This window comes from Henckelia pumila, chromosome 4 (assembly GCF_033568475.1).
Source record: "Henckelia pumila isolate YLH828 chromosome 4, ASM3356847v2, whole genome shotgun sequence".
In the NCBI taxonomy this organism is placed as follows: Eukaryota; Viridiplantae; Streptophyta; class Magnoliopsida; order Lamiales; family Gesneriaceae; genus Henckelia; species Henckelia pumila.
Window position 1 is genome coordinate 5,638,507 of NC_133123.1, and position 23,877 is coordinate 5,662,383.

At 35.8% G+C, this 23,877-nt stretch overlaps 4 protein-coding genes across 8 annotated transcripts; 3 read left to right on the forward strand and 1 right to left on the reverse strand.

Annotated features, from left to right (window-relative positions):
- The first annotated feature begins 1,044 nt into the window (after positions 1 to 1,044).
- LOC140865022 (ethylene receptor 1-like) lies at positions 1,045 to 6,199 on the forward strand. Its single transcript, XM_073269504.1, has 7 exons — positions 1,045 to 1,062; positions 1,184 to 2,125; positions 2,973 to 3,341; positions 3,470 to 3,736; positions 3,814 to 3,941; positions 4,020 to 4,217; positions 5,825 to 6,199. Exons 2-7 carry the CDS (start codon positions 1,229 to 1,231, stop codon positions 6,180 to 6,182), a joined length of 2,217 nt encoding a protein of 738 aa, XP_073125605.1. The 5' UTR covers positions 1,045 to 1,062; positions 1,184 to 1,228; the 3' UTR covers positions 6,183 to 6,199.
- A 152-nt stretch (positions 6,200 to 6,351) lies between these two features.
- On the forward strand, positions 6,352 to 13,170 carry LOC140865024 (polyadenylate-binding protein-interacting protein 9-like). 5 transcript variants are annotated; one of them, XM_073269507.1, is made up of 11 exons: positions 6,352 to 6,726; positions 8,528 to 8,886; positions 9,946 to 10,056; positions 10,129 to 10,173; positions 11,791 to 11,863; positions 11,957 to 12,069; positions 12,179 to 12,238; positions 12,368 to 12,415; positions 12,517 to 12,585; positions 12,674 to 12,735; positions 12,820 to 13,170. In XM_073269507.1, exons 1-11 carry the CDS (start codon positions 6,717 to 6,719, stop codon positions 12,872 to 12,874), a joined length of 1,005 nt encoding a protein of 334 aa, XP_073125608.1. In that variant the 5' UTR covers positions 6,352 to 6,716; the 3' UTR covers positions 12,875 to 13,170. The 5 variants fall into 5 exon arrangements, with proteins under 5 accessions (XP_073125608.1, XP_073125610.1, XP_073125611.1 ...); XM_073269509.1 differs by lacking the exon at positions 6,352 to 6,726 and adding an exon at positions 7,701 to 8,098; XM_073269510.1 differs by lacking the exon at positions 6,352 to 6,726 and adding an exon at positions 7,701 to 8,050.
- An 86-nt stretch (positions 13,171 to 13,256) lies between these two features.
- LOC140865023 (exopolygalacturonase-like) lies at positions 13,257 to 15,321 on the reverse strand. The gene is made up of 4 exons (XM_073269505.1): positions 15,184 to 15,321; positions 14,776 to 15,081; positions 13,766 to 14,287; positions 13,257 to 13,689 (listed from the first exon to the last, which is right to left on the reverse strand). The coding sequence occupies exons 1-4, from the start codon at positions 15,319 to 15,321 to the stop codon at positions 13,465 to 13,467; spliced, it is 1,191 nt and encodes a 396-aa protein (XP_073125606.1). The 3' UTR covers positions 13,257 to 13,464.
- Positions 15,322 to 16,819: 1,498 nt separating this feature from the next.
- Positions 16,820 to 23,005, forward strand: LOC140865980 (coiled-coil domain-containing protein SCD2-like). The gene is made up of 20 exons (XM_073270833.1): positions 16,820 to 16,946; positions 17,380 to 17,423; positions 17,784 to 18,090; positions 18,333 to 18,826; positions 18,991 to 19,066; positions 19,277 to 19,318; positions 19,453 to 19,515; positions 19,725 to 19,778; positions 19,860 to 19,883; positions 20,092 to 20,166; positions 20,293 to 20,403; positions 20,489 to 20,549; positions 20,730 to 20,843; positions 20,944 to 21,065; positions 21,334 to 21,403; positions 21,617 to 21,664; positions 21,737 to 21,777; positions 21,891 to 22,017; positions 22,234 to 22,378; positions 22,779 to 23,005. The coding sequence occupies exons 3-19, from the start codon at positions 17,863 to 17,865 to the stop codon at positions 22,338 to 22,340; spliced, it is 1,857 nt and encodes a 618-aa protein (XP_073126934.1). The 5' UTR covers positions 16,820 to 16,946; positions 17,380 to 17,423; positions 17,784 to 17,862; the 3' UTR covers positions 22,341 to 22,378; positions 22,779 to 23,005.
- The last annotated feature ends 872 nt before the right edge of the window (positions 23,006 to 23,877 follow it).

The following is a 23,877-nucleotide window of genomic DNA, read 5'->3' on the forward strand; positions in this document are numbered from 1 at the left end:
ATTTATACCATCCGTGTAAAGGAGGGAAGGAATGTTTCGGTAAGCAATTACGTATGTAAAGCTTATCGTGTACATGTAGACAAAATAATGAAAAAGGAATAAAATGACTTTAATTATTTTTAGGTGGGTCTATTTGTTGATTCATGACTATATACATTGTTTCCCAAACTTGGAAATCAAATCAGGACAACGATGCTGTTAGTTCATGAAGGGGCCCAAGAAAACGTGGGAGCCAATTTTTGTTGCCTTTACATGTTTTGGTTCAAAGTTCAAACCAAGATCTTGATGTCTTGTTGTACAGCCCGACAAATTAGAGCGCAAAAATTATGGGCCCCTTGAATAATTTAGTGGACTGGCCTATCTTCTGAGAAATGGACTAGCCCGTTGGGTATTGGGGGGGATCAAACGATGACTTTAAACAGTCCTAAACAAATAAAGAACAAGATGAACAAAAAGAAAGAGAGTCCAACAAGAAGCCCACGAGATTTCAGCATGCTTCGCACTTTTCGTTCTTAATAATAACAATAAAAATATATATAATAAAAATGAGGCCGTTTTATAAAAATGTTATAAGACATTTTGATTTAACCAATGAGAAAATATGATTTTTTACGTGAAAACAATACTTTTCAATATAGACATAGTTCAGTTTAACAGTTTCATTCGTAATACTATCTCACATGAAATGTAAGCGCGTATATTTCTATGATCTTCATATTTCCAAATGAGTTTTGAAGAATTGAATTTAAATCAGAATATCATCCTTATATATTAACATGAACTCACTTATCAAGTCTAAGACTAGATATTGCATTGCATTCGATAAATTTCTTTCAACTTAATTTTTTTTTAATTAAAAAAAATCCAATGTCCATGAATTATGGTTTATGCCAAGTGTAATTTTATCTTTTGAGGGAAAACCCATTGTATAACATAGGGGGCTTTGACTTAGTTGATGTTGACGTTTACTTACCTTTTGGGATTCCTTAACGTCAATGTATTATGGCCGTGATGCGAAAGCCTCACAGCCCTGTGACACTATCATTGCCACCCGATACATCGGTACCCAGACACTTTCTTTCTCCAAGGCTCTGTTATTTCATTGTCCATCATGGTTTGTTCTTCCATGAACATGATCAAAACTTTATCTTTTTTACATTTTCGATTGATTGATTTGATGCAGGAACGTAGGCATATGTAGTGGAGGAGCTCAGGTGGTTCTTACAGCATGGATTGCTGTATGGAGCCGCAATGGCCGGCCGACGAATTGTTGATGAAGTATCAGTATATTTCAGATTTCTTCATTGCGTTGGCTTATTTCTCGATCCCTTTGGAGTTGATCTACTTTGTTAAAAAATCTGCTGTGTTTCCGTATAGATGGGTGCTAGTTCAATTTGGTGCCTTCATTGTTCTTTGTGGGGCGACACACTTGATTAACTTGTGGACATTCACCATGCATACAAGAACTGTGGCGATTGTCATGACTTGTGCGAAAGTTTTGACTGCTGCTGTGTCGTGTGCGACTGCCCTTATGCTGGTTCATATAATCCCTGATTTATTGAGTGTTAAAACAAGGGAGTTGTTCTTGAAAAACAAGGCCGCGGAGCTCGACAGAGAAATGGGATTGATTCGTTCGCAGGAAGAAACTGGTAGGCATGTTAGAATGCTGACTCATGAAATTAGAAGCACTCTTGATAGGCATACCATTCTAAAGACTACTTTTGTTGAGCTGGGAAGAACTTTGGCTTTGGAAGAGTGTGCTCTGTGGATGCCAACCCGTACGGGATTGGAGCTCCAGCTTTCCTACACTCTTCATCACCAAAACCCAGTTGGGTTTACCGTGCCTATACAGCATCCTGTGATCAATCAGGTTTTCAATGCTAATCGAGCCATAAAAATCTCTCCGAATTCTCCGGTCGCCCGGTTCCGACGAGCTGGAAAACACATGCCTGGGGAAGTGGTTGCCGTGCGGGTTCCCCTCCTGCATTTATCCAATTTCCAGATTCATGATTGGCCTGAGCTCTCGACTAAACGCTATGCTTTAATGGTTTTAATGCTCCCTTGGGATAGTGCAAGGCAATGGCGTGTCCATGAATTGGAGCTTGTTGAAGTGGTGGCTGACCAGGTTAGGATTCACCACATCTATTTCCTAGTTACGTTCAGATTTTTGGGTAGATCTTATTTTTTTTCCATTTCTTTGTTTGGGGTGTTGATCTTTTTTGTAGTTTTTATCTTTATGTTAATAAAAGAAAAAAATTGGCATTGGATGTGTCTCTGCTTTGTTTATGCTGTTTTGCTTAGAATTTAGACAAGCTAAATCTGCTGAAATGAATAATTAAACTGCAAGGCCCTATTCTTTACTAATTTCAAGCTAAATCTGCTTTGTTCTTAAATTACACTTTAGGTGAGCGACAAATATAAGACTGGAAGGTTGGTAAAATGGCTGATGGAATCTTGTGTATCTGCAGCTGCATCTAGTATTATCTCAATGCTAATGGCATTATTTTTGACCGAAATAACTGGCAACAAAATTCTCTATTTTTATTTGGTTTTCTAGTTTTGTATTTCTACCCTCGTTTGTCATTGCTTTTATGAATAGAGTGGGCTTTATTCATCCATAATTTCAAGATCCAGATTCATTAGCAGCATGCTTGGTTTTTCATGCTGTGTTTAGTTTTTATTCTTTTGATTGTATTGGCCCAACAAGTTTGAAGGGTATCTCAGCAAAGTTTCTCGTTTGTTCGGAAATTCATTTTTCAATCTCTGAGAATTTGGTTGCGTATAATATAATGTCGTGATTATGGATAGGACTATGCTATGGTGCTTATTGGTGTTTCTTATCTGGTTATTTAAATTGTCAAAAAGATTTTCTGGTTTAAAGCACTTGCCTGATTCAGAACAGTTGATTAGCCCTCTTATCAGATTTCTTGATGCTTTGAGTTTCCTGTGCGTTTGATTTATTCTGGAATCAGGTCGCTGTTGCGCTGTCGCATGCTGCAATTTTGGAGGAATCAATGAGGGCTAGGGATCTTCTTATGGAACAGAACGTTGCTCTTGATCTTGCGAGAAGGGAAGCAGAGACGGCTGTCCGTGCTCGTAATGATTTCTTGGCTGTCATGAATCATGAAATGAGAACTCCCATGCATGCAATAATTGCTCTCTCAAGCTTACTACAAGAGACCGAGCTGACACCGGAGCAACGTCTGATGGTTGAAACAATACTCAAGAGCAGCAACCTTTTGGCAACACTTATAAATGATGTCTTAGATCTTTCAAGGCTTGAAGATGGTAGCCTTCAACTCGAGATAGGAAATTTTAACCTGCATGCACTCTTCAGAGAGGTAAGAATAAGATACTGGCTGTGTTATGTGTGTTTAACTACTGCCTTGTCTTTAGAAGTAGCAAGTTATTATTTAATTTCTGTTTCACATTCTTCTTTGGTTAAGTGAATGCCTGCTTCTTATTGCAGGTCCTTAACTTGATAAAGCCTATAGCATCTGTGAAAAAGCTATATGTTACATTGAGTTTGTCTTCAGATTTACCTGAGTTTGCTGTTGGTGATGAAAAGCGGCTGATGCAAGTACTCTTGAATGTTGTTGGGAATGCCGTGAAGTTCTCAAAAGAGGGCGGCGTTTCGATTTCTGCCTTCCTTGCAAAATCAGATGCTTTGAGAGATCCTCGAGCCCCAGAATTTTCCCCCGTACTGAGTGACAACCACTTCTATTTACGTGTGCAGGTTTGCTCCTTTTTCCGGAATAGTATGATTATTTTCGTTCTTTTAAGCATCTTACAGCTGTTACCATTTTGGTTTAGGTAAAAGATACTGGTTTGGGAATCAGCCCACAAGATATTCCTAAGCTATTCAGGAAATTTGTGCAGAGCCAACCTCTAGCTGCCAAAAATTCTGATGGCAGTGGACTTGGTCTGGCAATTAGTAAGAGGTAATCTTGCTACTTTTCCTGAGCCATAAACATTTTTAAACGATTTCAAAATTAGCTTAGATCTTTTTCTTTGATCAGGTTTGTTAATCTCATGGAAGGGCATATTTGGATTGAAAGTGAAGGTATTGGGAAAGGTTCTACCGCCACCTTCATTGTTAAACTTGGGATTCCTGGACGCTCAAACGAGATCAAGTACTCGTTTGTACCTAAAAGTCCAGAAAATTATGTTAAGCCAATTTTTTCTGGGCTCAAAGTAGTTGTGATGGATGAGAACAGGTTAGTAATGGCTTATCATTCACTTTTATTCATGCTGTTGTGATTTTTTCCTTGTCTTATTTATGAGCAACATATGTTCTATTTGTACGTAAAGCAGTGAATTATAAACATTTAGTAACTCTAGCTATTAATTACAGGTTGCCTTTTGGTGAATTAATATCTTTATTGGCTTGAATTGGTTCAACATTGTGATAGTCCTTTCTACCTTTAAACTGAAGAAAAAAAAAGGCATCTTGCACCAGATCACCATAGAAAATACTTTATTTGAAGATAGTGATGGTGCAAATACATTCGGTACTTTTAAACTAACCAAGCTGAAGAAACTTATTCCATAGTCTTTGCTAATCTTTGGGATTGCCTTTTCAAATAAACGCTGGTTACATTTCTTTATGCTATTTGTACCTTTTGAAAATTAGAATTAATTCCACCTTCCTTTATGGGAGGTACATGTTAACACAGTGGAATGTTTAGTTAGGATGTTTGTGCAAGCATTTTTTTGGTTATTTTATACCAGGAATGTAAAATGTTCAGAGAAGATAGATGTTGTTTATGGATACTTCTTTGGGAACTAATATAATTTACCCTCTCTAAATATTTCCATATAGCGTTGAAACACTTTCTTTGAGTCATTATGTTTGGACAAGTTCAGCTTGCACAGGGGCACGTTTTTGAGTTAGGAAAAAATAATCAATTCAAGACTCAATGAAGTATATGTCGAGAAGCTGTATGTGCTTGTCACTCATGGAGATTACGAGTTCACTTTCATGCTCTGTTGTCTTAAACATATTGCTGTCTTTTATCGTTGTTGTCAATAGTTTTGGCATCATTGCTGGCCATCCAATTGGTCACTGCCACCTTATTCAGTGCTGTTAAATTGCTGAGGTTTCTGTTGCATTTGCTGTTGTTGTTGTCGTTTGTTAGTCTGAATCCTCTTATGATTCTAGATCATAGTTATCAAAGGTGAAAGTAAAACTTGAAGCTTGAGCACAAAGTGAGAGTGTGAGACACATGCCTTGTTTGAACGAGACATGCTGAGACATAAATTTGTAGGACCTGCATCTAATAGGAAAATCACACAACATTGCACATAGTCTAATTCATTAATAGTTTTGAAACAATTTTTTTCCCTCAGTTTAAAGGTATAAAGGACTTATCACATTGCATCTCAACTTGGATTAAACAAACTCTACGTTAAACATCGAGCCTTTAAGGATGGGGAAGTCAATTGCCAGACACTAGAATACTGATGTACTTTTTGATGCTTATTTAATTTGGCTAAGCTGTATGGTATCGTTTATATTAGGGAGGACATAGTCTGATCTCTCTCCCACGTATGTGTTTTTTGCTTTTATATAGAAGCACGCCTAGGCATGCGGTTGTGTTAAAAAAACAAAAAAACATTGAGTCTTATGGCAATCACGTGCCTTATATCCAAGCCACACACTTTATTGAAGGTTGACACATAACTGCAAGTAATGTGCCTTGCCTGTTGTTGAACCTAAGCCATGGTTTGTTGGTTTTTAACGACCTTTGTTGAATACATGATGAATTGCGAGAGTCATAGTTGTTAATAAATTTGATTTTAAAGTTGTTTCTTCACGATGCAGTGTTGGCCGTATGGTAACAAAGGGGCTCCTCACGCACCTGGGGTGTGATGTATTGGCTGTTGGTTCGGGAGATGAGTGTGTCAAAGCTGTTACTTATGAACACAAGTTGGTGTTCCTTGACATAAACATTCCAGGTGCTGAGCATTTTGAGGTTGCTAAAAGGATTCGTGAAAAATTCCCAAAGCGTCATGAGAGACATTTGATTATAGCACTCACAGGAAACTCCGATAAGTTGACAAAAGAGAACTGCTTAAGGGTTGGTATAGATGGAGTCGTGTTAAAGCCTGTTTCCGTGGATAAAATGAGAACCGTTTTATCTGAACTCCTCGAGCATGGATTTTTGTTTGAATCACAGTAAACCAAAACACAAGTGCATACTCATGAACAAGGTAATCTAGTTTAGTGAATATATATGGGATGGAACTGCTTTTCCTGAGACCATGTTGGTATTGTTTGACTGGTCGGATAAAGAATGTTTCAAAGATGATAGAACTTTGACAAAATTTGGGAGAGATCAGTCGTCCTAAGGTTGTGTTCGCGCTTGCACTTGGCCTGGTTCGAATCATAAGTTGGTAAGTTTCTGGCTTGTGTTCTGTTTTAGAATATTGTAGTAAAATATAGAGGAAGTTCTGAAAATAGGACTCGCTACCATCTATAGTTACCTAACTTACTCTTACTTTTTGTTGTTTGTTTGTCATTCATAAGGCTGTAAATACTGTTACTTTGTCTAATATTCATGCTGCAAATCGAACCCATTTTAAGTTCGCAAAACAGTGGCTTTCCTTCTTGTTATTTCGGACGGAGCATGGTTCGAGTTGGAGAGCTTCATTTTAGGACATTGTTGACAGGCTTGTGAGTTGTGTGTTCCATTTTTCAGGTGTATCATAGAACGATGCTTAAAGGTATGCATATTCAGTTCCTAAATTTTCGAACAAAAAAATGGTAGTATTAGAATCGATTAGATATATATGAATTAAATGGCACCAAGGTTTGCTAATTTTACTTGGGAAAATTAATACCGTGTAATTCTGATTGTTCGATCAATTGTGTCATATTCAAATTTTGCACGTGTATATATATATATATATATATATATATATTTTTTTTTTTCTTTCCGAGTTCCAACGTGAAAACTTGTTCAAACTTCAAAGTCGATTTTCATTTGGTCAGATTCCTTGACTATTTAGTTGTATGCTAATTAATGACTACCCCCTTACGTAAGAAAAGAGAGGTACGTTACATGTATAAATTTTGTTATATACACAATTATACGTTATTTTTTAAAATGATTAAATTATCTGTTCGATTACGTAAAACATTTTTCAACAAAAGAACCATGTGTGGAAATCACCTCTCACTGACTACTTTTGTGGCAATTAATTAAGCACAACTAATAATATATAAAAATTCAAACTAGTGGTCGTGGTTGCTTTAAAATATATTAGAATATAATAATCATCACAGTTATGTTGTAATCACCCTCAGAATTCAAACAATAAAATTCCATTTTGCATGTCTTGTGAAGCAATTCAGTTTTTGTGACGACCAACTTCTCTTTTTCCTGTTAACCTCAATTCATACACAATGAATACTCATAATTTTATGATAAAAAAAACGTCAACAAAGGTTGGTGTTATTATTATACCCTCCGTTTGTTTTTGTATTATTTATGTTGATTTCGACGATAATTTGGAATATCAAAATTTAAAGAGATCAACATTTATTGATAATAAAAAATAAAAGTAGAATTTAGTGAGATGATCTATGTTTATATGAGACATGTTAATTCGATTCATATTTATAATAAAAATAATATTTTTTTGTATAGATCAAGTTGAATCGAAGATCCATTTTATAAAATTGATGCCTGAAATCATCTCGTAAAAATATTATAGAAATGAGCAAAGCGTCCAAAAGATAAGGGGAATGGAGAATTAGAATCCCAATGAAAAAAGAGGCAGTAATAAGTAATGAAAGCCACATCCCATGTGTGGGTATGAATAACAAACAAAAGAAAGCTAAACTTGAAGTCATCTTACGTTAGCTTGGTACACAAATCTTTTAACGTCCCTCACTTTAATGCACTTTCTCTATTCCCCCCTCGCCCGCTGGCTGGCTGGCTGCAGCCTCCCTATCCTATGTGGCTAGCTGTATGTGTGTGTGTGTGTGTGACAAATTCTCTCTCTCAACAACACTGCCAAAAAGAAGGGTAGAGAAAGGCCACCTGTTAGTTTCTCCCAAAACCACTTCCAATTTGTTATGCAAGAGCCCTTTGTAATATATTGCATCTTCTCTTCACTTTATTTCTTTCCTTCTCTCACTCTCTCTCTATATATCATCATCACTTCTTTTCTTTTCCTGCCATTTTTGTCTTGTTTCACCGAATGTGATTTTGGTTGTAGCTCATTTATTAATGGTGTGTATGCTCGTTACATTGAGAGAATCGGCCTAAAATCTTGTTTGGAGATCACCCAAATCTGAAACGGAGAAAAAGACTCTTTCTTGACTGATAATTAATATCATTATTGAGATAAAAGATTGGGTTTTTAATCTTTACGGGAGGAAAAATGGAAAATATTGGAGCTTTTTGATTTTGGAGTCTGAATTCTTGTGTGGATTGTCTTTCAGGGTCGGGTTTTTTGTGTGATTTTGGCCCTTTTTTTTGTTTGTGGGGTTCTGTTGATTCAATGGCTGCTGGTGCAGAAGTGACTGGTGACGCAGCAATTAAGGAAATGGAGAACCCTGTTGCTGTTCTTGATCCACCAAAAGCCACCGACGCTTCCGCTGAAAAATCCGTTGAGAATAACGTCAGCTCCGATTTTAAGGAGTTTGCGGAAACTGAGGGAAATGGTGGGGTTAAGGATTCTGATTTGAACTCCGATGGTGATTCAAAATCAGAAATGGAAGTGAACGAAATTGTTGATATTCTGAAGAAACTGAAGCTGAATCCCCTAGCCAAGGAGTTCTTTCCTTCATCTTATTATCATGCCCAAATGGGGATAATCAATTTTGCTCCTGATGATAAGAATTCGGGAAATGATGGTTTCCCAAATAATCAAAGGGTACAATATAAATTCAATAACCTCTCTGGTTATGTTAACCGTGTTCATATTCAAATCGATCAATTAGTCTTCTTGACAGCCTCTTGATTCTCATCTAAGGTTTTGGCCTGTTCATGTGATTCAGTGTTGATGACTTGATGTTACTGTGTTAGCTTGCACTTATGCATTGGATAATTACAGAATAAGAATAAATTCCTGTGTTTTATTTGCAAAAGTGAGAACGATAAAACATTTAGCAAGATTTTTTCCTTTCTTTTCTGAGGATTGTGCACATTTGTTGTCTGAGGTTTTTATAGTGATTTATAGGTTCTTGAATTTGGAATTGTAATGATCTAATTATACATTTTATTCTATTTGCTATTCATGTGGATTTGATGATTTTGCAGAACTAAATTTGATGCTAAATTCGATCATTCTACATGTAGTTTTATGTTCCTCCTTGGAGAATTTATTGTTAAACGAAGTGGTGGAAAGAATTTTAAGATACAAATTCTCTTACATATTGGTCTTTCGTATTTCTAACATTGATGCATGAAGGCGGATTGGAATGAATATGGAAAAAGTTATGTCCTTTGTATCCATAAAGTCGTTTTCAGCATATCATATGTAAAGATGACTCTATTGGAATACGAATCTTTGGGAAAGTTGTTGACTTTGTGATTATAACTGCTGGCAGTGAATTTGGTTTGGCATGGACATTATCGAAACTGGTCCATTTGATATATGACTGTGGACTCCGCGCGCCTGGCGTCGGTACACTAAGATATACATATATTGATGGATCTGATAATATAACATAGAAAGAATCAGCATGAAATGTGTGCTACCGAGTACTAGATTTCACAACCGACAATCGATTTTCTTTTATCATTTTCATTTTTCCCGTGATTATTTTCTACCATATTTCTCTTTGATGTCAGGCTGTTGCATATTACGATTTATTAGGCCAAAAAGTGCTCTTTAAATTTATCTGAACTGAAATTTTGAATTGCCATTACCAATCCCACTGTCATTCTCTTATATTTATTAACTTCTCACTGGTCGTGCAATTGTTCTCAGAGAAGAAATAACTACAGCCAGAATCGGAGGAGGATAAATGGCAGATCTTCTAGAGCTCAAAGAGATGATAGTATTAGGCGAACAGTCTATGTGTCTGACATTGATCACAATGTAAGTAAATCGACGAACTTCATTTTTTCTTGTAATTCATATTGACACTTTTTTGTTGTTTCTTGAAATAAGGTGACCGAAGAGCAGCTTGCTGCGTTGTTCAGCGGCTTTGGACAGGCAAGTTATTCTGTTTATAGATTGTTCAACTGCAAGCCATTAATGATTTCCTTGTAAATCTGCTGTGGATATGTGTTGTTTGAAAAACTTAGACGATATGTTTGGTGCTGATTTTTAAAAATAAGATTTTGTTATTAGAATGTTAACCAATAATCTGGAGAAATTAATTCTGAGTGAATTACTAACTTTTCCAGCAATTTATTACAAGATGTTTGACTTTCTTGTCTCCTTTGTTGAAGTTCGAAGCATATTGTTTTGCTTGCTGGTTTAACTAATAGTAAAATCATGGATCTGTGCTATTATGAGATTTGAAGAATATGTTTGATTGTATCTATCGTATACCTTATCTGACTGAGCTGAGCTGGTTTTATTCCTTATGGTAATGCATTATGGTTTAGCTGCATTTCTTCTTTCTGTGCCCTGAGATATGGAATATTTTTGTTTTTCAGGGATATATCGATATTTTCAGAAAATGTAGCATCAATGATTTAGACTGCCTAACCTAGCTAACCAGTTATTTGTTACATAAATCAAATGAGTAAACTATGTGACTCAGTAGATTTTCTGAGGTTGTGAGTTTGTTGTCCTCTATGTCTTTTACTGTGTTTTGAGGCATACAACCTCATTGTAAAATTTCAAAAGAGCTAATAACCCCCTCCGAAAAATAACTAAACGCGTAACCCCCCACATCTTTAAAAAAAATGTTTATTATAAAAATAATAATACGATTCTAACGTCTTTGTTGTACACAAAATAGTTTTCTTGTCATATTTTTTGCGTATAATTTAAAATTTCATCAGTACTAATGAATATAAATCACATTATCTTTTTCTATTTTAATTTTTTTAGTTAAGTTGTGGTATTGTAATTTTATTTCTTTGATTATTTTATAGTCTCATGTTACAAAAACTATTACGTTTTAATTGTTAAAACATTTGTTTGTATGGTTTTAGCGACAATTTTCGTACATTCACACACATAACATGTGAATTACACATTGTCGGAAGTATAAAAGTGTGTACATCTACAATTATGAAGTTTAGGTTATTTGAGTTTCTTTTTAAAAGACATAGGGAGTTAAGCACTTATTTATTTTTGAAAGGGAGATATCAGCTATTTCGAGATATTACTAGGGGTCTGTATGCAAGTTATCCCATTCAGTCTCTATCCCTTTGATTTCCTACCAGAGGACTATGTTTCCCTTGTAGGATTCCCCTATCTGTCATAGTAATCGACATTGAAGGGGGGGATTGAGTCAATATATTTTGTCTGACAAATCCAATGGACTCTACACTTTGAAGCATTTAATATCTTTTGCTCTATAGATCCTAACCTATAGGGAAAAAATTACCGGAATGGGATGCCATAAATTTCTCTCCCTGTTTTCTTGTTTTATGAACTTAAAATGGGGTCTCTTTATCTTCCACTTTTGGGAGAATAGTCTATAGTTATTAACCTGTTAAGGTCCAAACAGTAAACCACCTTCTGTATACTGGGAAAATTTTCATACCATCAATTCACAGTGAACAGAACTTTTACTGAAGGCTAAAGATTGGAAAGATATATCTTGTGATATTTCTTATATTCGTTTCTCTTTCTGGCTGTATTTAATTTCAGGTTTTTGACTGTCGAGTTTGTGGTGATCCACACTCTCGCCTACGCTTTGCCTTTGTAGAATTTGGTGATGAGTGTATGTAATTTTATTTTCCTCATCAACTCATTTTTGCATTGCTTGACATGTGAGCCTATATCTGAATTTTGCATGTGTGATTAACATCTACAGATTCTGCTAGAGCTGCTCTTAGCCTTTGTGGGACACATTTAGGTTTCTCTCCTGTGACAGTCCTGCCTTCAAAAACGGCCATTCTACCGGTTAACCCCACCTTTCTTCCTAGGGTAAGATCAAATATATGAGCTTTAAATATTGATTGTATTGAAGTAAATTTGTATGTAAATCTATCTTAATTATTTACCAATATTTCATTCTATAAATTTTATTCTGTAGTCGGAGGTTGAGCGTGAAATGTGTGCCAGGACCGTATACTGTACAAATATCGATAAGAAGGTACATGATAGCTGGTTTTTTTCTTTTACTGAATAATGATTTGCCGTTTTCCATGTTGTCCTGCTCGTATGTTACTGAGCTGTTGCATGCTCTAAAGCACATTTCTGTGGTATGTGTCAACTTGAGCAGGTCTCTCAAATTGATGTCAAGGTATTCTTCGAAACAAGATGCGGAGAGGTACACGAAAAGTTTTAAAGTATTGTCCATTGGAGTCGGTTTTCGTAAACATTTTAACTTTTGAAAGTGTAAAATGCCTGAGGTAACTAACTCTACTGTAGGTTTCTCGTCTGAGGCTCTTGGGGGATCACATGCACTCAACACGCATCGCTTTTGTTGAATTTTCCATGGTATGTGTATATCACTGGCTGAAATTGCTCTCACATGCTTTTAACTCAAATATACATACATACTATTGTAACTTGCTATGATTTGCAGGCTGAGAGTGCAATACTGGCCCTCGAGTGTTGTGGTGAGATGTTGGGATCCCAACGCATCAGGTAAATCTTGTCATTGGTGATCGTTCGTTTTCTTTCAAGACAATAACAATTCATTTACCCCAAATTTCTCAATTTATACTATAGGGTGAGTCCTTCAAAGACACCGGTAAGGCCTCGGATTCCTCGTCCTGGAGTATAGGAAAAAATCCGATAGCGGGAACAAAACCTGGTATCTGGGGTTTGTTATCTTGGAAGAGAATGCTTCTTAAACGAAGTGGTGGTGGAACTTATCTTTGTTTCATTTATCCCTTTTCCCTGAATTTTCCCTGAACCTCGATTATTTTTTTCCTTTCAAACTGAATGCTACTCTTGATGGTCGACCTTTTATTGAACGGTTCAAATCATGGTCATTGCCTTATACCATGATCAATCATTATCTACAATGGCACTGGTTTTAACTTTCCAGGTCGTTATAAGAGTTACTATTTTCGGATTTGATCCAGTGGTTATAGAGTTTTCTTATATATATGTGAAGAATAGTAACTATTAACCATTCAAAATTCAACTGTAAGTTGAAGAATATTGGGCTATTTGTGTAGGTGAAACAATTGATTACAGAAGTTCTTGTTTCAGAATATACGATCCCACAAAATAATGAAACTAAGAAAAACACTTTCGCAAGTCTAAAGCTTTGATATCCATACATTAGTCAGGAAAACAAGAACAAAGGGCCAAAGCCACTGATAACTAGAGAGGTTCTCTTGAAAAACAGAGGCCTCTAAATTCTAATCATGAAAGGCAAGAAGGAGGCTTCTGTCTTCCCCGAGATCTGCCGTGGACGTTCGAGCAGGAAGAAGATGCAACTCCTCCCGGACCGATCAAGTTTATGTTCTCTAAAGCAATATTGTGACATGGATGGCTTTTGCTGCACTTGAGTTTCACTGCATCCTTGGTGGTTGATGTACCCCATATGTTCCTGAATATAATGTTGCTTATCTGAATCTTTGAGGATCCCTGAAACAAGAAAACTTAGGAAAAATACTCAGAAGGTACTCTTATGGAAAACACTATCATTTTAAACAAATTTTACCTGAGGATTGCACAAATTGAAAGGGCAGTACTGCTGATTAATGAATATGGGGTTGTCAACTTTCTCCATTAAAATGTTGTCATATGTGAAGTTCGAAGCGAACCCGCCGGCAGCCTCGGGGTCCGGCCAAGTCTTGATCTGAACTCCATTAAGAGTCCCTCTGAACGTGCAGTTGACGACGCTGATGCTTGTAACGTCTTCTTTGGTGCCAGATTTTCCCATGCTACCGACACTGATCCCGTGGCCAGGCCCACAAAATGTGTTGGTGATGTGAATGTCCCGGTTGCCGGGGCCGATGGACACGCAGTCGTCTCCCGTGGAGATGACGGTCTTGTCGATATTGATGTTGCCCGAGCTGCTGACGTGGATGCCGTCGGTGTTGGGACTGTCCGCCGGAGCCGATAAAACGACGTGCCGGATGTTGACTCGGTTGCATGCGAAGAGGTTAAAATGGAAGTTCTTGCTGTTTAGTGACTTTATGTTGGATATCTCTGAGTCGTTCACGAAATCCAGCCGCAGTGACTGTTGGTTGTCATTCCAAAAAGAAATTAACTAAATTTGAAGAGTACAATTATAAATATAATTTTAATATTCAAAGGTGGAACACTTGATCATATTTTTTTTTTGTATTAAGATTCAAAATTCAAAATACTTATCTACACCCTTCCTAAATCTTAGTTTATCAGTATCCCGTGCATGTTTTCACAAAACCACTACAATCAAAAGTGAGAAAAAAAAAAAAGAATTATTAAATGCTTCATTTAAGCCATTTAACACCAATTTAATTTCATAATAATACTCTAGTAAAATAGGATTAAAGGAGGGGTTACATGTAGTCACTTCCCACAAGTAGTCAACCAAAATTAAACCCATCTGGCCACTGCCACTTCCAAACGTTTCATCAAGAATTATTATTATTATTTAAAAAAAAAACGAATAATTTTGTAACTTCGAAGATAACATGTAATAAGTTACATTGTAAGTATATAGTATTGGAAAAAAGAACTTACAACAGGAAGACGCTTGCAAGAACCGGTGTTACATTTATTATACGACCAAGCCGAGGCTCCTTGGCCGTCCAACGTACCCCCGCCGTGGATCCTGAGATTGTTGATATTCTGGAATGTGATCCAATGGTCGATGAAAAAGGAACCCGGTTCATTAGGAGACCTCAGCATCCCTTTGATCACAAACCCCTTTCTCCCATTGCAAGGTCCTTTTAAAACTATGGATCCCAAATGGTAAGTTCCCTTTGGAATCAAAACAATGCTCTTGCCTCTCCATTTACATGACTCACTCCAAGCTTTCGTAAACGCCTACCCAAAAAAACAACAACAGACACTTTTATATAGTATGAATATGAAAAGCTAGCTAATGGGATCGATGTATGCATGCATGGGAACTAAATTATAATTTACCTTAGAATTATCGGTCTTGTTGTTCCCAATAGCTCCATATTTCTTGACGTTGAAAACTTTGGTTTTGTGACTCGAACACACGACGAGTGCTGAGAAAATGGAAAGGAAAGCTACTCCAAGGGCTACTCTTGGATTCATGTTAGTGTTTGTTTTGCGTGAATTAATGAGAATGGAGATTCGCAGCTAGCTAGCTGTGTGTGCTATATATTTAGCGAGAAGTTTGGGAGTTGGAAACGGAAATATTTAGGGGAGATTTAAGAGAATCGTTTATGATATATATAGTTGCCCATTGTCATGATCAAACTCCATCTTTTTCCGTTGATTTGAATGAGCAAGAGAATTTATGAGATAATGTTACTGGCCGGTTTTCCAAAGGAAGTTAAAAGGGTGGCATTAATTTTGCAATGGAATCGAATTAAAAGACTATAATTCACTCATCCAATTAATTTCTTGAATTAATAATATATTTCGAAAAAAAAATCATTTTATTTTATATTCCGACTTCTTTGTTGATACATTTTGGGAACAATAATAATAATATTTTATGTTGGTCGTGGGTTAATGATGACAAACGTATTTACAAATTTTAATACCATGTTTTAATCGAATGGAATCACTGATCTAGATTTTTTATTATATTATATAAATATAAATAAATCAAACTAAGTGTGCCACGACCCCAAGTGCATGCGTGTCTCTATATATATATATATATATAATTTTTTTGATTATGTAATTTTGTTATTTTATAATTTTAATTTTTTACGTTAACAAATTTCAGTTGAATTTTGCATTTTAGCAAGTTTGGTCATTTTTTTTCGAAAGTGATAATATGATACTATAAATTTCAAATACGAAAACTAAAATTTGATAATATATAAGAGATAAAAAAAAAATCAATTTTCGCCATGTATTTTTTTTTGTCACTTATCCAGTAATTTTTTTTAAGAAGTTGGTTTAATGACGTGTATGATCATTTTTTTTGTGACGTGGGAACCCGGGGCCGCTATCTTTCGGTGCGCTCTGGGTAAACCCCGGACTAACGCAATAGCCTGTAAACTACGCTAGTCAGGTAAACCACACTGGGCAAGTCCAAGAAAGTGTTGATAGGGAAAATCGAACTCCCGACCTCTGGCCAAAAGTTCACTTACTCCACCAACTTAGACAACCCCTTAGGGGCAATAATCATTTCTTTACGTACGCACATGGTAACACGAGATTATGTATAACTTGAAACAAAAGATAATGTCGTGGATTTCAGAAATAACTTGGGTGGCTAATCTTTGCTGTCTACTGTCTACCTCACTATTAATGTTACGCTCACGATAATAAACGTTACGGTAATGAGTAATAATTAATCAAACAACAGTAATAAAGCCTACTTAATAACATTTATCTATTTAAACACAATTAAATCAAATCATCTTCTTTTCACAATTTACGTTCAATTTCTCAAAATCCTCACATAAATCACCCAAGTTTGTTGATATTAATATATGTATGGATAAGTCGACGCATGATAGCCAATTTATTTTTGCTTGATTTTTTTTCCCTAATTTTAAACTAATTATATAAATTTATAATCGAGAGATATTTGGAGCTGCATGCAATGCACACGTGGGGATTCTAATTCTTTGCTTTCTTTCTGAAAAGTTCCGAAACGGACACAATTAATCCCTCGTACGAATATTGCGAACTATAGAGACAGCAGATCATATAATTGATCCAGCCAATTTCATCGATCATTCACATCTATGCATCAGGTGCGATTAATCCCTACATGTAATTCAGCTTCTTCAATATGATCACATATTATTAATTAATCGTGGGAAATCTTTGGTTGTTGCTAATATTTGCTGAGATATGAATGGATTGGATTTGATCTTAGATTGATGTAAATTTATGATGCCTTGCATAATTTGAGTAATGATTTCGAAAGCCGATTCCTACCGCCAAAAAAATACTTTTTTTTTGGATATGAATAGGAATATGATTGGTTTCAATAGAAGGTGAAATTTGATTTTTAGGGATTGAGTTTTTTAAAATTATTTTTAATTTTTATTCGAGGGTCTGCGGCTGCAGGTTTCCATACTACTGGCATTCTGTTTTTTAAGTTATGTACACCTTCATGAAAACAGGAATAAGTTATGACACAAAGTAGAACTTGTAATAACAGTATAATACCTCTTGATGCAGGTTTTTGGCTGTGAACAGCTAACGGTGTTCACGAGGCAGACGAGGTGATCGTTATAAGTATAATTCGACATACACTTTTGGTATTAGTTAGGAGTTCTTTTATGAACATTGTAGCGCTATTAATTTTAAATTGCTAATGACATTGTCTCTGCACTTTTCTCTTCATGTATGCATCATAATATAGGAATGGAAGTGTTATAGTTTCCAACATTGTTTGAGTTTTTCGATCCCATGGACATTTCTCATCCTCAATCTTGTTCTTAGTGACCGAGAATTCGATAATTCATGATAAGAAATTTAGAGGTTGCTCTAAGATTGTTCAATTGCCAGCTCCGATTTTCCTTAAATTCCATAAATCCTTTTCGGCTTGTCGTCGTCTGCATGACCACTAAGTTATTTTACAGCAATGAACCTGTTTAAACCGGTGTATGTATGAAAGAATATTTTTTGCCCTGATACAACAAAAAGTGGTTAGGCCACACGATGGCATCTCCAATGAATCGCCATGGACGATCTAGTTCGACTGGATTAGCAAATATGAAGAGGCCACAGAACACAAAAGCAGCAGCTCAAAGACTTGCTCAAGTTATGGCTCATCAACCTGCAGATGATGAGGATGATGACAATGACTTGTATGGTTTTGAACCTGGTATCTCGTCAGTTGGCATAAGACTTGGAGGTGGAAGGCAAACGAAAAGTCATTCTCCGATGGTAAAAACCTTTATCAATAATATTTTTGTTTCATTCACTATCATTTGGTAAGGGACAGACCCAGGATTTCATTTAAAATGTGAGAGAGATGGGTCTCAGGAGACTATTCAGTAGTCTGTGGAGGGGAAGAAACTTTCACTTGAAGAATTTATACTTTTTTTCTTTTTTTCGAGGGGAAGTGATATTGAATGATAGAATTTCCAATAAGCACCTAATATAAACTATTTCATGTTGCTATTTAGTCAGTTCGCACCTCGCAAGAACAACCACCATCTACACGTTCAACAATCAGTGCTCGAGCATCTACAAATGCTAGTTCGGTGGAGCAGCAGCGTTCTGCACGTTCAACATCAGGTACTAGAGTATCCGCAACTCTCAGCTCAATAGAACAACAGCCTTCATCAGCTCGCTCATTACCTTTTCTTCGACCATCAAATCTAAAGCCTATTGACCTGCCAACACCTATTCTTTCTACAATACCAAGTAGTTCATTTCAGCCCATAGAATCGGTGGAAGAAACACAACCACTTTCTGCTCGATCTAACATCACTGGAAGATCAGCTTCTTACTCTAGTCTCTCGGAACAGCCCCCATCTGCTCGTTTTGGATCAGCTGATCATCCATCCTTAGTGATCAAGACCGCTTCCACGGTGCCTCGAAGTGTACCAGTATCAAATAAGCCAGAGGTCTCAGGAGTCCCTGTAGAGACTAAATCTGCTAAATCCAAGGACAAAAGGTACTTAAATTGATAAATATCACGTCAAAAGACCTCTTACTCTAGTTTATTTTTCACTCACCCTATATCTTCTACATTGTTTTTTAAAAAACTGTTGAGTACCGAAATTTATTTAGATGTTCTGCATCTATGTATTCAATGATAATTGACCTGCCAATCACCAGGTTATCTCTAGACTTTGGAACTTTCAAATATAAAGAGCCTAGTGAGCAGCAGTCGTCTTCTGCTCTACAAGACGAGGTACTTTTACTTACACCAAATTGATTCCACCTGAGATAACGGGCAAGTGCATTTATACCTTTCAGAAAGGAACGATGTATGGAAGTGTTCTTGCAATTAATGTATTTGTTTGTTTATATTTGTTATAAGAATGTAGTTATGCATATACACGAAATATTTTCCTTTAAAAAGGTCGGTTGCTTCATTGACAACTGTTGATCAAAACTGCAGCTTGACATGCTTCAGGAAGAAAACGATAATCTATTGGAAAAGGTGATGCATTTTGCCTTTTCGTTGATGACTTGTGAATAGTTTATCACTTATTGCAAGTTTAGTTTCACATGAAACTGGAATAGTTTCCATATCACATCAGCAGTTAGAATCTCAATGTAACCACTGGTCTTCAGCTGCGAATTACAGAACGAAAGTGTGAGGAATCGGAAGCAAGAACCAGGCAGCTCGAGAAACAGGTAACTTTGAAAGTGTACTCAAGGTCTATATTTAATGTTTCCTTGGGGGAAATGTGAAATGCCTCTACCTAGCTTTTGACTAATGTGTTTCTACGGCTACAAAAGACATCGTCTCAGTAATGAAGAACCGTGTAATGGTTTTTTGCCTGTAACTTCAAAACCTACAAACTTGGGGTTTTATTTGATTGATAAATCATGACCTTGTGTAGATTGCATCTCTGGGAGAAGGAGTATCTTTAGAAGCTCGGCTTTTGAGCAGGCAAGTTTTGAATTGGGAACTTTTACCAAAGATGGTTGATTCAGTTCTAATTGTTTTTTTTGCTTTATACCAATTCTGCAGGAAGGAAGCCGACCTTCAGAAACGAGAGGTCTGTAAGATAGCAACTACCAACTTCTAATGATTTGTTTTTGTGATTGGATATTAGTGAGCATCAGCTTTCCATCCATGATAGTCAGTATCACAACTTATGCCAAAACGTATTCATTAAATCTTAATAAAAGGTCAAGGCTTGATGCTTTTGCTCATTCTGTTTTACATGGACAAGTAATTTTTGTTCTTCGTATCAATTGCCTCAGGCTGCTCTTAAAGTTGCTGCACAAAGCTATGGTGGAGGAGGCGAGGAGATTGCAGCGCTTCGATTAGAAGCCGAGGTATTAAGAATCTCAATGTCTACCTTGTTTATGATTTTTTTGTTCATAAATTTCGCAATAGTCACAAGGATACTGAAATAAATTCCAATTATATTCCAAATATTATTACCATGATATTCTTACAAGGCTGCAAGGGATGAAGCTACATTGGCTTTGGAGCAGCTCCACGATGTCCAAAATGAAGTTAAATCGCTTCGAACAATTACACAAAGAATGATATTGATTCAAGAAGAGACGGTATCTACCAATTGTGAAACATCTCGATGCTCTTACGTTGCACTATTTTATCCATACATATGTAATTGACAGTCTCTTAAATTAGGAAGAGGTTGTCCTGAAGCGATGCTGGCTTGCTCGATGCTGGAGCATATGCCTTCGCCATGGTAATTTTAGTCCACTCACATTCTTTCTACCACTACATGGTTGGGCCTATTTAAGACACCAACTAGGATACATGACAGGATTCTGAAAAAGCAGGTTATGGTGGAATAGATCACCAAAAGAAATCTTGAATTTTAATTGGAAAATTATTGTAGGAATTTAAATTTGAAATAAAATCTCAGGTATTTATGCGGAACTTGCGGGATCGAGATACGAATATTGGTCCTCCTTTGCCTCTCGTCCTGTTGAAGTTATATTAGCTGCTGGACAGAAAGCAAAAGATGAAACTTCACAGAGTATGTTCCATTTGCTGGACAGAAAGCAAAAGATGTTAACTAGCTAGATTAATTTCATGCAAACTTCTCTCAACTGTATATTACTTTTGTCAACTTGCAGTGAACATTGAGTTTGAAGAAAGGGAGAAGGTTGTACAAGACACAAATGGCATTTCGAAAAAAGCTTGTGTTGAAAGCATGCTTTTAGTTGAGAAAGGTCTTAGGGAACTGAACTCACTTAAGGTTCTTCTCAAAAGTTTAACAGCTATGTATTGAAATTTCCGCACTTCTTCAAGATTATATTTATTCGTTACTCAGGATTTTTATTGATGTTTGTAAAGAATGTTTGAAAATTTGATCTGTCGTCTGTGGAAACAAATACAATTGATCACGCCTGAAATCTCTTATTTTCAACCTCGAGTAGAATGAAGTTTTTTACTTTTACAAAAGGAAAAGGAAAAGAATGAATTTTGCCGCTGTTTCTGATGATTTTTAATATTTTGTTTCCAAGGTAGAAGAGGGAATAGCAATATCAATGGCCCTAAAGCGTCGCCCAAGTGTCGCAAAATCTAATGTTAATGGTATGAAATCTCGACCTCTTTCGACTGAATCTTTATCCTGTGGATGAATATTATCAAACTTGTATCTGATCTCATCCCTATCTTGGTAGAACAAATTAAATTGTCTCCTCATATTTTAATTGTAATCCAATTAATGTCATTTTATAACACAGTCTAACAAGGAAAGTTGATGCAAATATTTCTGATAATGCCCTCTTTTTTTTGTCACTATAGATGAATTAAAGCTATCTAGTGAGGGTCAATATTATTCAGAAGCATTTGGTAAGTCCTTTTCTCCAAAAATTTTCAAGATATTACTACTTTAATTAATTAAGAACTCATGCTTTGTTTCAGAACTGAGCCAAGAAGAGTCTGAAGACGTTCTTCTTAAACAGGTAACCTTAAATGAAACCAATTTCTGTAATCTGGAATGATTATAGTTATCTACCGCACATTCGGTTCTCGGGATCATGGCCAGTCAGCCAGATTGATTATACTGTAATATTAGGCTTGGCTGACATATTTTTGGAGAAGAGCAATGAATCATGGACTGGAACCTGACATCGCGGAAGAGAAACTTCGGTTCTGGATCAACAAATCCAACAAGCTGCTAAATTCACATGATGCTGTGGATGGTACTAACTTTGATACCTCTCGTTTTTGTATTTGTTCCTTTTTCATGTTTTCCTTATAAGTTTATATTGAAATATGAATGTTTCTTTTGTTTTCTACGCGACACAAATGGTATACGTCAATCCACGTCTCTTGAATAATCATGCATGCATGATGGAAGTATTAATGGTGCCTTCATGTAGTGTTCGAATTCATCGGTCTTGCTTGTAATGTCGCAGTCGAGCGTGGTCTGATGGAGCTCCGGAGGTTAGGACTGGAGACCAAGTTATGGGAAGAAACTCGTAGATTGATTAATGATCAAGATTGCAACCAAAAAAGCTCCTAGAAACAGAATTCTACGTCCACATATCTCAGGACATGCCTGTAAGTAGGACAATTTTTTTGGTCTCAATTTAGGCAATCTCTTATAATTTTTGGTTTATCTGGTTATCAGTAAATTTATCATTTCATGGCAAAGTTTTTTTATTGGTTTTTTTTTTTTGAGCAAATGGCAAAGGTACTTGAATCATCCGTTACAATTCCTTTTATTTGAAAATATGTACTAGAGAAATTTTTACCGAGATTTTTCATTATTTTAAAAATAATGATGGTTAGCCTTTTCTCATTATAGTGTCGGTTATTTTTACTAAGAATATTCATTATTCTATGCATCGTTTATTAACCTTTTCTACGTATATTGTTATAGTAAAATTATTATTTATTTTTGTTTGTGTAATTATAAAAATATATATAACTTTGCTTTCTTTGTTTTTACATTTTGAAGTTTTAGTCTTTCTTTGGAGGAAGGTTGAAATGGAGAGATTCAGCATTGAAACTGGGAGCACGTGTGGATCGCACGTTTTGACTGTTGCATGCATGTGTCAATTTAGATTCCAGGAATCTCGAAGCCGAAAAGTTGAAAAGACGAACTATGTAAATGCCAAAATTATTCAAATAAATCGAAATTATAGACCACACATTTACCATATTATATAAGAAATTTTTATTTCATTTTTTAAGATTAAGTACCCAGTTAAGTCTATAATACACCGGAATAGATATTCAATGCTATATAGTTTTTTTTTAAACAAGTTCAATGTTGTATAGTTCAAAGTGTCTTAGAAACATGATATATAAGCTCATCAGAGTTGAAAATATATGTAGTATCTCACTTCGCCCTTAAACAAATTTTAAAGTCTACATCTAATTTTATACATTTAATTAATTTTCATTATGACCACTTCATAACATCAATCACAAAATGACATGAAATCTGCGTACTGCACAGTATATTCATTAATATAAAATTAAAAGTGGGAAATAAAATAAAATTAGCCTGTAAGACAAATATCAACTTGACATTTGGTCAGCAAAATTTTAATGTTGCGTTCCCACCAAGATGTGAAGAGAACACAAACACGTAGGCGCTTGTCATTTTTTTAATAAAATCGGGCTTATAATTTGCGATATTTTTATTTTGGTTCCCTTCACAATTTTAATTTACTAATTTGTAACATTTTTTTCATTTTTCATCTTAATATTAACGTGACACAAAAAATAATAACGTGTCGTTGGACACAAATGACGTGACGTTGCTTCAGATATTGTTTGCGTGTCTTATGTCACATCAATATTCTAATAAAAAAAAACTAAGATTGCAAAATTGTGTAAGATCAGTTGGTGGAGTAAAAATGTAACTCGATCGATAAAAGGACAACAAAAAGAAAAATGTATAAGTTACATGATCAAAATGTTGAGTTCCCCTCAAGTGTGTGTCAATGATATACCATCAAACGAAAATTTTGATCAATTATGTATGGACTCATTCTATATCCAATTCCCAAGGTTCACATTCGCGTGTCTTGACTCTTGACTTAGTACTA

Bases quoted from the DNA above. Each gene is read 5' to 3' on its own strand.
- LOC140865022 (XM_073269504.1), top strand. From the start codon at position 1,229: ATGGATTGCTGTATGGAGCCGCAATGGCCGGCCGACGAATTGTTGATG. The intron at 3,342-3,469 runs GTAAGAATAAGA...TTCTTATTGCAG, and splicing joins TGCATGCACTCTTCAGAGAG to GTCCTTAACTTGATAAAGCC. The intron at 3,737-3,813 runs GTTTGCTCCTTT...ATTTTGGTTTAG, and splicing joins ACTTCTATTTACGTGTGCAG to GTAAAAGATACTGGTTTGGG.
- LOC140865024 (XM_073269506.1), top strand. From the start codon at position 8,512: ATGGCTGCTGGTGCAGAAGTGACTGGTGACGCAGCAATTAAGGAAATG. The intron at 12,416-12,516 runs GTACACGAAAAG...ACTCTACTGTAG, and splicing joins TCGAAACAAGATGCGGAGAG to GTTTCTCGTCTGAGGCTCTT. The intron at 12,586-12,673 runs GTATGTGTATAT...TATGATTTGCAG, and splicing joins CTTTTGTTGAATTTTCCATG to GCTGAGAGTGCAATACTGGC.
- LOC140865023 (XM_073269505.1), bottom strand. From the start codon at position 15,321: ATGAATCCAAGAGTAGCCCTTGGAGTAGCTTTCCTTTCCATTTTCTCA. The intron at 14,288-14,775 runs GTAAGTTCTTTT...GACAACCAACAG, and splicing joins CTTGCAAGCGTCTTCCTGTT to TCACTGCGGCTGGATTTCGT. The intron at 13,690-13,765 runs GTAAAATTTGTT...TTCTTGTTTCAG, and splicing joins TCAATTTGTGCAATCCTCAG to GGATCCTCAAAGATTCAGAT.
- LOC140865980 (XM_073270833.1), top strand. From the start codon at position 17,863: ATGGCATCTCCAATGAATCGCCATGGACGATCTAGTTCGACTGGATTA. The intron at 19,779-19,859 runs GTTTTGAATTGG...TTCTGCAGGAAG, and splicing joins CTCGGCTTTTGAGCAGGCAA to GAAGCCGACCTTCAGAAACG. The intron at 21,404-21,616 runs GTATGAAATCTC...TTGTCACTATAG, and splicing joins CGCAAAATCTAATGTTAATG to ATGAATTAAAGCTATCTAGT.